Source organism: Wasmannia auropunctata, unplaced genomic scaffold (assembly GCF_000956235.1).
Source record: "Wasmannia auropunctata unplaced genomic scaffold, wasmannia.A_1.0 LD276928.1, whole genome shotgun sequence".
NCBI lineage: Eukaryota > Metazoa > Arthropoda > Insecta > Hymenoptera > Formicidae > Wasmannia > Wasmannia auropunctata.
The window spans coordinates 7,576-21,357 of NW_012085962.1; the positions used below are offsets into that span (position 1 = coordinate 7,576).

At 34.2% G+C, this 13,782-nt stretch overlaps 1 protein-coding gene across 2 annotated transcripts in view; it reads left to right on the forward strand.

Annotated features, from left to right (window-relative positions):
* LOC105461819 (kelch domain-containing protein 4) overlaps window positions 1-13,782 on the forward strand; it is a 27,781-nt gene that overhangs the window by 6,926 nt on the left and 7,073 nt on the right. For both annotated transcript variants that reach the window (XM_011708322.1, XM_011708321.1), the window contains exons 2-4: window positions 2,452-2,622; window positions 8,195-8,430; window positions 11,590-11,759. In XM_011708322.1, coding sequence (XP_011706624.1) covers window positions 2,590-2,622; window positions 8,195-8,430; window positions 11,590-11,759 — 439 coding nt within the window. In that variant the 5' untranslated portion in view covers window positions 2,452-2,589. The remainder of the gene's footprint in view (window positions 1-2,451; window positions 2,623-8,194; window positions 8,431-11,589; window positions 11,760-13,782) is intronic.

The window sequence follows — 13,782 nt, forward strand, 5'->3', positions numbered from 1 at the left end:
TTTTCTTTTTTTTCCATTTATTTATATTTTCCTGAATTTTTCTTTCTTTGCAACTTAAATCATTTTTAATAAAAATGTTATTTTTATTTTATATTTATTTCTCATTACTTTCCTCGTTTTTTCTCAGTTTTAATTGTAGTTATTATAACCAGTCTACTCAGCCTACTATTAATTATCTCTAGTTTTTCTTTAATGAAATCCTGTGTCTATATTTGATTCCCTCCTATATTTTTTTCTTTATTTTTTTGATAGTGTTCCTTAATTCCTACATTACATTTTCTCTCTTTTCTTCCCTTTATTGCTTTTTATTTTTTATCTTGCCTACTTCTCTGTTACTTAATCTGTCTTCGCTGCTTCTTGATCCCGATGTATAAACTACTTTTTCCTTTAGTAAATTTACTTCTATCATTACACTATTCACTGCACTTCAGTTCTCATTTCCACTAGAATCCCTTCCTTCTGCTGTCTCAACTCATGATTTTCATCTCTCCCATACTTTCTATTTTTTTCCTTCTAATTCAAATACAATTTCTCTCCTATCACTCTAATTTTTTCTTTTCACACTCTTTCCTTGATTTTTATATCTCAAAAAAATCTTTCACTTTCTTCTATTTTTTTCTAATCTGCTCTTCTGTCTTCTTTTTCCCACCTTCTAATTCCTTGTCATACCCTTTATTTCCTCTAACTTAAATATATTTCTTTTACCATTGTCTCTTTATTCTAGAACCAATTTTTGTCTGCCTTCCTGTTTCATCTTACCTACTTTATCGATCCCGCTTGTGCTCGTGCTTCCCGCATACCTTCGACGCCGTAACCTACCTTGCCTTACTGTTCTCTTCACTGCTATAAGCTACCTTTCCTGTTTATGCTACATCTTTTTTTTCTCCAATGCTTCTGCATTTTTTTTCTTAATTTATCTCTGTGAAAACAGCCTTATTTAAAAAAAAATGAATTTTTCGATATAGTTCTGAATGCACCCCGAAGAGTTCCTGCATAAAATTAAAAATAGTTCTGGCAAATTAAGTAAAAAAATTCAATGATAAAAGTTTGGAGTGCCAACTTCACAAAAAACAAAACGAAAAATTAAGATATTTTCTCAACCGTTAATCCTAGAGTTTTGAGTATTAAGAACTTTTGTTAGAACTATTGTGGTGCTATCCACAACTGTCGACAGAATGGCTGGAACATTCAAAAATTTTTTATCCTTTAGGTGTTAGAATCTTTTCTCGATCCATAAACGAAAAATCACGATATCTTTTTTAATCTTTACTTTAAAGCTTTGAGTGATTAGAACTCTTTGGGTGCTACCCAGAACTGTCGACAAAACTGCCGGAGCTCTTAAAAATTTTTTTGCTCTCGGATGTTAGAAATTTTGCAATCCGTGATACGAAAAACCGCAATATCTTTTTTAATATTCACTTTACAGCTTTGAGTGATAAAAACTATCGTTAGAACTCTTCGGATGCTATTCAGAACTGTCGACAGAATTACTGCCGGAACTTTTAAACATTTTTTCACCCTAAAAAATTTTTAAAAGCTCCAGCAATTCTGTTGATAGTTTTGGATAGCACCCAAAGAGTTCTAACAAATTCTTATCACTTAAAGCTCTAAAATTAATGGTTAAGAAAAGATATTGCAATTTTTCGTATCACAGATCGTAAAATTTCTAACACCCGAGAGTGAAAAAATTTTTTAAAGTTCCGGCAGTTTTATCAACAATTCTACGTAGCACCAAAGAGTTTTAACCAAAAGTTTTATTACTCAAAACTCTAGATAACGATTGTAGAGATACCGCGATTTTTCGTATCGCAGATCGCAAAATTTCTAACATCCGAGAGCGAAAAAATTTTTAAGATTTCCGGTACGTAGTTTTGTTGACAGTCTTGGGTAGCACTCCAAAAGTTCTAACGAAAGTTCTTAGTACTTAAAGGTGTAGGATTTACGGTTGAGGAGATGTCTTGATTTTTTGTTTTGTTTTTTGTAAAATTGACACCCCAAACTTTTATCATTGAATTTTTTACTTAATTCGTCGAAACTATTTTTTATTTTATGCATGAATTCTAGAACTCTTCGGGGTGCATTCAAAACTGTATTGAAAAAAATTTTTTTTTTTAAATGAGGTGCTAACTTTACAAAGATCCTTAATTCGCTTCTTACAGGTTTCCTAACTTTATTTTACACTTTATACATGCCTAAAAATGTACATTAATCCTTCTGCACACAACCGCTTACTCTCATGCCATCTAATCAAGTTCGATTAGTTTTATATTGTAATTGTCAGTTTAATAAAATGAGTATATATTCCATATGCTGCTTTTTATTTTACAATTAGTTATAAAATAAATTCATTTTTCTTAATAACAGAAGAATTTATGACACAGCTACGTATACGTACTTTATCAATTATATTTAAAAGTCTTTTTATTACTATTGCATTTTATTTGTTTTTAGGATGACATAGAAAAAGTTGTTGCTGAAATTGAAAAAGAAGAGGCTCGCAGACAATGTATTAAGGAAGTGATAGTGGATGCGCCACTTAGACGAGTCAATTTCACTTTGACGGCACATCCTTTTAAGGATGAACTTATCATGCTTGGTGGTGAATTTCACGATGGTCGACAGGTAAATATCATATTACAAAAAACAAATATATATATTGAATTTTTTTATCTAATATATAATCTAATTTTTTTTCTCATATATATGTTACTGAACTAATTGAGAACTAACGATCAGTTTAGATTTATTTGGTATTAGGGAGTATTAATCCGGGCTAATCCATTAGTTCTCCCAGTCATGCCCGTTTCTACCAACACGGTTTAAAGAGTTAAAATCCCTAGTGACATTTGGTTAACCAAAGTTTAGCAAAATATTGGTTTCAACCAACGATGTCTTCAAGTTTAAATTTATGTAAACTGAGTTCAATTTAAACGGTCAATTTTGTCTGTTTAAAGACTTTTAACGATCCGATTAAGAATGTAACTAGCTTCTCGATACGAAAAAAGTAGTTCTGTAGGAGTTTTACGTTTCTCATATTTTTATTTTCTCTTGCGATTGGTTCCTTTTAAAAAACACAGTTTAATAATACATAAGCATCGATAAGCGTCTTTAGCGCTTTGCTATTAGTTTTATTCTTGAGTTATCTACGCCATGGCGCGCGAGGGCATGCGAAACGCCCAGAAGGAAATAGTCTGCGGAACGAGGAACAACGAAGCGACGATCGTCCGTTCAAAGCAGCATTTGTAATCATTCATCCTCTTAAGTGTACCAAATATATACATTGTTTTGCCATCCAAGAGAGTCGTGGACTGTATCTCCTTACAGTTCTTAACATTTTTCAGACATGGCAAATTTATTTAATTTTGTGCTTTTATCCTCCGATGATAAAAATGATCAAGAACAACATTGAAGAAGGAAATTTAAACAACGTATAAATTATTTTGACGAATTAGATAATATAGAATTTAAAATATCTTTTTAGGTATTTGGTTGTTTTCCATAGCGAGAAATTCGTAGTTTTGTCTTCAGTCAGTTCCATCAAAAACTTGTTGATAGACTCATTTTTTATTTCCTTAATTTTGTTCCTTAATTGCTGTGTGATTTTAATGAACGCTGCCTTATCTTTTGGTGCTCTTGTTTGGTGTCACCTTCGTCGCAGTTTTCTTTTTACAGCAAGCAATTCTCTTATTTCTTTAGAATAGTTCATACCTACTACTTTCCTTCGTATTATAGGAGTACTATTCCATGCAGAAGTTTGTATATCACGAGTAAATTTTTCTACTTCAGTATCCAACTAATTAATTATCTTTAATGGGACATTCAGATCGATGCTATTTTTAAGCAAGTGTTTAAAATGAGTCCAATCGGTAAATTTGTTAGTTAGAACAGGATTGTTTCCTTTTTTAATCACTTTGTCACTGATCGTCAAATAAATTGGCGAGTGATCAGAGCTTAGGTCTAGATTTCTTCGATTTGCAGATAGTTTTTGAAGATATTTTTAATTATGAAGAAGTCGATGAGATCAGGCACCTTTCCAGGATCTGTTGGCTAGTATGTCAGTTTGCTTGTGGTTACAACTTCACATCCGCATATTTGAGCTGCTTTGTACAGTTCTTGTCCCTTAGTCGTTATAAGTCTAGATCCCTAATATGAATATTTCGCATGAAATCATCACCCATTATGAACCTGTTTCCATAGTTGCTTATTAGTTCTATATACTGTTCAGCTTTTATAGCACATCTTGGTGGGCAATAGATAGCTATTAGGATCAGTGCTGTTCGGTTGGCTATTGTTAGTGTTACAGCATTGGCTTGAATTTCCTGAGAGATATATTTAGCTTCTTTGTGTTTAATACTTTTTTAAATTATAATAGCACTTTCGTTCCCGAGCTTTGTTATCTGGATGGAGTGTGTGATATACCTCATAATCTTTGAATTTATTATAATATAGGACTGTTTAGTAAAGTGTGTTTTCGAAATTAAACAAACAATTCAATTTTTTCAGTATTTAGGAGTTCTTGCTGGTGACGAAGTAATTCATTAGCATTTAATTCCATAATTCTAAGATTGTTAGCCACTTTTATTAGATGTTTGACGTCTTTTATTTTCCAGTTTTACCAGCCGGTTTTCCATTTTTCTATTGGAGTCTTTCAAACTTTTTATTTCAGCCAGAATTTGTATTAGAATATAATTTTCTTTTTCTTTTAGGCTAGAGTCAGTATCATTTTGTGTTTACTTGCTTTCAACTGCTTCTTTATATGAGGCAGGAGGGTTAGGGCTCTAACCCTCCTGCCTAATATAAAGAAAGGTTAGGGCTCTAACTCTCCTGCCTTATATAAAGAAGGGTTAGGGCTCTAATCTATCTCTCAGGAAATTCAAGCCAATGCTGTAACACTAATAATAGCCAACCAAACAGCACTGACCCTAATAGTTATCTATTGCCCACCAAGATGTAGTTTTTCTCGGAATTTCTGCTGATTGGTTTCCCTGATTTGCTATAATAACTCAATAATGTGAAGCTAGTGCTATTTTCTGCTGGAGTTTTTGTTTCTTTTCTCTTAATTTTTGGAATTCTTTAGCTACCAAGCAACTTCGATAGTTGGCTGGGTAATCTTTGCCGCAATGTATACACTTAGATTTGATATTATCAGCTTTTTTACACTCTACTGTCAAATGATGTCCTGCACGCTTAATGCATCTGGCATCTTTTCTGCAATATTTTGGAGTGTATCCATATGTTTGACACCGCTTACACTGTGGAATTTGGTCTTTTAATTGGTTCGATGGTCACTTTTGATCCCAGGATTTTATTAATTCCATACACCTTGTCGATATTCGTAAAAGCATCAAATGTTAAAATAAACTATATAAAATATCCAATGGTTCTTTTGATTTCCATTTAAGTTTATCAGCTGCACTTATTGCTTATAGTTCGATAAGATAGTAAACTATTAAGATAGTAGACTATTTCTGGATCGCAGTGCTGTGTAAATTCTTTACCATGACCCTTAGCAGTAGAGTTTGCTAGTTCTCGTATGTGTGCCATGAGTATTTTTTTCTGTTAGCATTTTGGTGACATCTCTATAATCTTTGCTATTAGTTAGGTTGATTTTAAATATTTCTTTATTAATGAGTTTAATTGTGACATTGTTTCCTACTAAAGGGGAAAATACATTGTAAAAAGTCGAGTATTCCTTAATACCATTGACAATAATGGAAGGTGGTTTTTGAAGCTTAAAGTTTGAATTTATATTTCTCTGAGAAGTGTTCTGTTTATGTTCTGTTTGAGTATTCTATGGAGGTGTAATTATTACCTTTTTTTCCTCTTGCTTCTCCTATCTCGCTCGAATCCATTCAGTTCGAATCCCTTGCCAGTTCCTTCTCATCAGTTTCGTATATGTTTAACTGCAGTATTGTTAATTTGTAACGAAGCTATTATTTATTTTAATTCTTTAATTTTAATTTGTGCTGCATTTAGCGGGATTTCAAATTTTTTTATCTTGGCTGCTTCTTTAGTTTGTACTAAACATGACTGTTCATTTGTGTTATTATTATTATCTGATTTTTGGAGCATCATGATCTCTATTTTCCTTTGTTGTCCGATCCTGCCGATATTTACAGAGTTACTTTTTTCTCTTATTGGAGTTCCTTCAATTTTGTGCTTTCTTTGAAAGGGATTTTTGATGTCTTTGACTTTTGTATTCTCAAAATTTCTTATTGAAGAATCTTCCCCAATAGTTGCCCCCCCCCCCCCGGAATCCTTGGGGCCAGCCTCCGCAGAGGTGGATTTTCCTGGGTATGTCCTGGTTTGCCACTTGGAGTAGTATTATCCGTAGACATTTTCTCCATTATCTAAAGATATTGCTGATTTTGGTCCACCCGAATATTTTATTTCTCCGATATCCTCCGGTAAGCTGGCGGGCATTTCCCAATCCGCCATCTGGGAAGGCGCTCGATGGGGGATCAGCAACCTCACACGGAATCTAATAATTGGATTATGAGAATACACACTTACTATTTACAGGGTGTCCCAAAAAAGTCGTATGTCCTTTCACTAGACACTATAATAAGAGACTGGCCAAAGTTGAGCCAATTTTTGATTGGCTGGATACGGAATGGCGCAGCCAATCTATGATGACTAAAAGTGCGAAAGAAGGGGAAATAGAAATGCGGGAAATGAAAGCAAATAAGCATTTTAACGTTACTTTTTATTTAAAAAAGGTAATAAATGGGTACTTTACTATAAATAATAAATGATATAAACATATACACAAATTAGTAATAAAGAACATAAAATATCAACATAAATATAGATATACGCTTATATCAAAATAAAATAATAATGGCCAATAAGTATAAGTAGAATAAAATATTAAGGTAGTAGAGTAAAAATATTATATATATTTAAGATATTAACAATAAAATATTATTTGATGACTGATGCATGCATAGCCATGGTTTACTATCATATCTTACAGATAATTGTTTCTCCTTTAACAACGTTCAATTATGCAGAATTTATTAATACTATTTAACATGACAGAAAATTTAACAATACTAAAACGTTAATATAATATACTTATTGTTTCATATACGTGCCGGTGAACAATTGTATGACACTTGATGGCACTTAAGATGTGAGTCACGTGAGATGTTTGCCATTTTCTATCCAATTAGAACATTGGCCAGTCCCTTATTATAATGTCTCTACCTTTCACTAACAGATTCTGGGGAGCATTCTAAGACGAAATCTTATAAAAATCTTATAAAAAGTCGAGGTTATAATACTTTTCAAATTAACGATTAAAGTTATCCTATTACGGCATCTGAAATTCGCGCGCTCAGACATGGTACATTGCGCGCGCGATTAAGGAGTGTCCTTGTCCATTGATTCACATTTAAATATTGACATAATTGATGCGCTTATCGCAAAAATATCTAATTAGTGAAATTGAGTTTCTTATTTGAAAACATTAATGATTTTATAAGTTAATAATGCTTTAAGTTTGAAAACCAAATTTTGGCAGTTAGGTTATTTTTGCTGTAAGCGTCTCAATTTTTTATACAATGACAAAGAAATCGCTTTTAAGCTTTGTCTTATTTATTAAAAATATTAAAAACTGTTAAAAAAACTTAAAAATATTAAAAAAATATTTAAAAAATATTAAAAACAATCACAAATAAATAAGACAAAGCTTAAAAGCGATCTTTTTGTCATTGTATAAAAAATTGAGACGCTTATCGCAAAAGTAACCTAATTGTCAAAATTCAGTTCTCAAACTTAAACCGTTATTAACTTATAAAATCATGAATGCTTTAAAATAAGAAACTCAATTTTGGCAATTAGATATTTTTGCAATAAGCGCATTAATTACGTCAATATTTAAATGTGAATCAATGGACAAGGGCATCCCGCAATCACGCGCGCGATGTACCATGCCTGAGCGCGCGAATTTCTGGCGCCACAATTGGAGAACTTTAATTGTTTATAATTTAAAAAGTATTATAGCATCGACATTTTCGTATAAGAGTTTTCGTTTTAGAATGCTCCCCAGAATCTACCAGAAAGAACATACGACTTTTTTGGGACACCCTGTATATACACAAATACCACGAGATATAATTTAAAGAAATTGTTATTTATAAACAAATGAAAATCTAAAAATTATTCAAAATTATTTTATTGTTTTCTTTAGACAATCGTATATGGCGATATGTTTATTTATAATATAAATAAGCAAGAATGGATACTGATAAAAGCACCAGGAGCACCACCACCGCGATGTGGCCATCAGGCTGTAGCCACGACACATCACGGTGGTGAATTGTGGGTATTTGGCGGCGAATTTACCAGTCCGAGCGAGTCACAATTCTATCACTATCGGGACTTATGGGTATTTCGATTTACTGACAAGAAATGGGAAAAGATTACGTAAGTATAAAATATAAGAATAAAGTAATAAGTATTTGTTTATACAAAACAAATTGAATTAAATTTATTGATATGCAATCTATATACTACTTCGGTGATCAAACATAAAGGCGCATACGTTTGAATTCAAAGTGTTGCCTGAGGCATGCATCATCTTTCTTTTCTTCTTTTCGTCACTTTTTTTAGGTACAAGATTTCTAGCTTGTTCATAAGTTTTGAACGAAGACTATATTTTCGTTTTTTTCTACGAGTTGATGATATTTACTTTATCGTAGCATGTTACGGGTTTGCAAGTACTTACCGCAGAGTACTTACTTTCGATGTAATCCCCGAGTCAACTTCCAACATAGCTTTGGCCTCTTCTGAAAGAAAAGACGAATTGTTCTGAAAAGCATTCTTGTTGTTTTTTGCAGGTCGTTTTTAGTCGTGATTCAAAGCTGTTGAAAAACTCTAAAGGGTAGGATAGTCTCCGCGGGAGAGGAGGATCGAGGTCCTGACCATTGAACTATAATACAACTGAAATAAGCGTAAGCATTTCGAGAGAGATAGTCGAGTGCGATAGTCATATTAAAAGGTTCGTTTATCTCATAGCCGATAGCTTAACCTTCGAACCGTATTCGGATCTTTTTCGGATCTTTTTGCATTTATGGATGAGAACATCCATAGATGCAACACATTTTTACCATTATTAAAAATTGTTTTATTTTACAATCGCTCCAGATTTGTGTTTTAACTCAATAAGTTTTTGATTGGGATGGCCAAGAGGACTGAACATGCGCAGAAAATACGTAGAAAAAAGATAGCGATAATTTCGGAACCTTCTTTCTCGGTATATTCCCAAGCTATCTTCATTTCTACACTTAAAATTTTCTATCTCACTTTCACCAATTCTTCAAATATCTATCTGTTTTAATTTTAAATACAAAACGTGTACATTACAAAGAACATCGTGGATTGCGCCTATTCCAGTTGTATTATAGTTCAGTGGTCCTGACTCATAGGGCCGGAGCACATGAAATGCATATCAAAGCATAAGCATAGCATATGGCGGCTAAACTAATGAACAGCCAGCATAAAGTCACCATACTGTGATTTACATAAGATTCTCATTGGTCTAGCCATCTTATGCTGTGTTTATGTTTTGTTATGCATTTCATGTGTTCCAAGCCATCCTCTCCATCGACCCTCGTGCAAGAGATCAAAGTCTCTTGCATTATGTACTTGAATTAGATAAACACACTAGGATTTATGCGTTATAAGTCTATAAACATACGAAGCACACGCATTATGCGCGTGCAAGATAAATCCGGCACGAGAAAGACGGTACATCGCAAGGATACAATCTTGTTGTTTACTGGCGAGCGAACACGTGTATAAGACGAAGCGATACGCGCGAATCCCGTGCAGTCAGCGAACCGATCAGAGCCGACTGTTGAGCTCGAATATGTGTATACACATACGTAATATGCAATATACAGGTTATCCGATATTCAATGGTAAAGCGCTTGTGGGCAGGTAGAGTGGGCTAAACTGAATCGAAAAGTTGTACCATTTTGCGATCTTCGCAATAGTTATCGAGATATTAATTTATAAAGATCGCCGAATGTGAATGCGCGGCGAAATACGACCGCCCACTGCGGACTGCGCCTAGCGCGCAGCACGTGGTGAAGGTAATTGATTGCCGCGCGCTAGGCAATCATACAGACTTATAAGTTATAAGATAGACTGCGCGCTCCCATTGAAGTCGTGAGACCAACATCGAGAGAGAGAGAGAGAGAGACAGCAATAGCAGTAGTCGTATTTTCCTTGTTCAATTAATTGTTCATGTAATTGTTTTAACAAGGTCATTAGTAGCAGCCTGGCTGCTCTTCCTTCTTCCTCCTCCCCACCAATTGCACAATTGAATAAGGAAACAAGACTACTTCTATTGCCTCTCTCTCTCTCTCTCTCTCTTGATGTTGGCTCCCTCAACTTCAAAGGCCTAGTTTACACCTTTAAATTAATTGATACGAGTATCAGATCATTGGTGCGGACTAAGTACTTGATACGACACTGTTTACACCGATTTATTTCGAAATACGAGTAGGTTATGATAGGTTTTTTATTTCTCAAACCTTTTAAGTCTAATTTTAATCTTAAAGCAACTTCAACCTAATACAGCAGTGACGTATTTAATTTGATTGAAAACGAACTAAGTATTTACAGTGTGTCATCTCTTGATACGCGTACTATTTTGGTCTAGCGATTCAGGAGTATCAGACCAAACCGTACTAAAATAATTCGCGAACGTTTGCACCAACCGTATCAAGCGATTTAATACGGATTTGGTACGCGCAGTCTATCTTATAAATCTATCGGCAATCAATTATCCCCACCTCGCACCGCGTGATTAGTATTAAATATTAATATGGTTAAAACAATTATCCTCACCATACGCTATGCGCTAGGCAACTGCGGTTTGCGGTGGGCGGCTGTATCTCGCCGCGCGTTCATATTCGGCGATCTTTACAAATTAATATCTTGATAACTATTGCAAAGATTGCAGAATGGTAGTGGACTTTTCTACTTAGTTTAGTCCACACTGCCCACGAGCGCTTTACCATTGAGTACCGAACACTCTGTATACATGCGCGCGCAAATATATACGAAATATACATTTATGTGGGATATGAATAAGATGTACGCATTTTCTAGCGATGCGACGTCGACGCGTAACTTTATCGTATGATATGTATCGAGAATTTCTTGGAACTAATCGAGAAAGCCGGAATTGGTTTATGTTTAGTTTATCTGAGCTTCTTTAATGGCTAATTAAGAAAACCACGCATTCTGGAGTCTCGATCAAAGGAACTGAGAGACCGTAAGCGTCGGAGAGAGTTGTCGATAAAGAATTGAGGAATGTCGAGTCACGGAATGAATCAATGACAAGAGTCGTGAATAGAGTCATTAAAAGAATTATGCCATCGTTAAATTAAGAGTGTGACAACGAGTTCCAAGTTAAGAGTTACAAATTTCGAAATTTACAATCGAAATATAAAGATCAAATACATTAAAGTTATGTCTTTGATTTTCTTATTAATCTATGCACAAGTGAGTTATCATATTGTCCCACATTTACATATTATAAATTTTTATCATATATTCCATATATGATTCTAGGACTCCAAATGGTCCATCATCCAGAAGTGGACACAGAATGGTGCACGTGAAGAAACAGCTGATAGTGTTCGGTGGATTCCACGACAATCTGCGACATGATTATAAATATTTCAATGACGTTCATATTTTTGATCTAGAGACTTACACGTGGCAGAAAATCGAACCTACTGGTAAGAGACTATATGAAAAAATAATCCACATATATTATATATATATATATATATATAAAATTATTAATATGTACATATATATACAGGGTGATTTAAAATACACGTTTGTCCAAAATGTCACATTCTTGACTCAATTTTGAGACAATTTTTTCTTTAACAAAATTTTGTCCAAAGTTTAGTTTTCAAATTATAACGAGAAATAGTGAGCGAATGACGCGTAGGGAAGATAGACAGGCGCGACGCAACTTACTGTCCGATACAGACGGTACACGGGATCCTCGCAACGATCAGTTGACTACATGCGCACATACACATGCGATTACATTCTCACAAGCGCGCGCGCGCGCGCGCGCACACACACACACACACACACGCACACACACACGCACACACAGACACACAAACACACAGACACACAGACACACAGAGACAGAGACAGAGAGAGAATTACTTTGTAAAAATTCAATGACTTCTGTTGCTTTTTGAGAAAGACGAATGAATTTTCCGATGAACACGTACAGCTTCAAATAAATGTTTGTTTTAATAAATTTTCGTTATTTTTAATGCAGACACATTATCACATCACTGACTAACAGATTAAATAATTGGTTAATTCTTTTTTTTACAAAACGTGCAGTCACTTCAACATTTCACACTCGATTCACATACAAACTATTCACTTGGAGAAAATCGCGAGAAATCTACTAATGTATCTATCCGTTAAGTGCTTTACAATCACTGTCAATTAATTATTCGTCGACTAAAAAAATCACTCTTTTTTGCCTACCACTTTCTTATCTCAATCTACCTACTTTTATTCTCGCTTGTTTCTCTTTTATGCCTTTGACTCTTCTTTTTTAATTCATTTTCCTTAATAGATCGAATATAACTTTACATAGAATATTAACCATTTGAAGGAAAGGGAAAAAGAGCAACGTGTGTGAAGAAGAAGCATTAAAGCAATAAATTTGGTAATAATTCACTTTAGGAGAAACAATTTCGATGACCTTGACATATGTTGTCAAGGTAACGACCCAAGGCGTGACCTTCAAAAGGTTTTAGCCATCATTCATTATTCGTTAAGAAGTTATTAATAATAAAGTTTTACTAAATATTTTATTCAATATTATTTAACAAGATTATTAATAAGATTTAATTCTATGGAACTATACAATTATAGACCTCGCTTCATCTCACAAGCAGAGGTGGGTGTGGAGTAGTTCTTATTTCGCGTGAAAAGTAAATCCATGTTATACAGAAACAGTGTTTACTGGGTGTAACGAGGTCTATAGTTATAGATACTGATCCACATAGGTTTTCGACTTTTCGCGTGAAGCAAAATCCATGCCACACCTATCTTTACGTACGGGACAAAACAAATCTATCTATATTATATTGTTCCACATGATGTGTGTGTGCGTGTGCGTGTGCGTGCGCGTGCGCGTGCGCGTGTGTGTAGTGTGTGTGGCGTTTGTGTCAAAAATTTTTCAAATTTTTTGTTAATAACTTTTTAACAAACAAAAGATGGCTAAAATCTTCTAAAGGTCACTTAGGGTTATGATTTTGACAACATATATCAAGATCAAAGTCATCGGAGGTCCTCTAAAGTGAATATTTTAATTACATAAATTATACTAACCAATTACTAAATTAAATTTTATAAATTTCTTCTTAATAATTTTTTAACACACAATGAGCGACGGCTAAAACTTTCTAAAGATCATTCAAGATTATAACAATATATGTCAAAGTCAAGATCATCAGAAGTGTTTTTCCTAAAATGAATAATTATCTTAACCCTTTCAAGCATACATTTTTCCTTATCTACGATTGACTCGAAAATTGGTACTCGAGAGTTTTCGAGGTTGCTGATTACGAATCTGAGGTCAAAATCACCGACGACACTCTTAAAAATCGACAGCCCTGGGCAAATTTTCGTGCCAGCAAATGGGCCCGGTAGGCCTAGAGTCCTAGATTATCAGAGAAGCGCGACCGGTGTTACGAATCCTGATTGGACACGCAA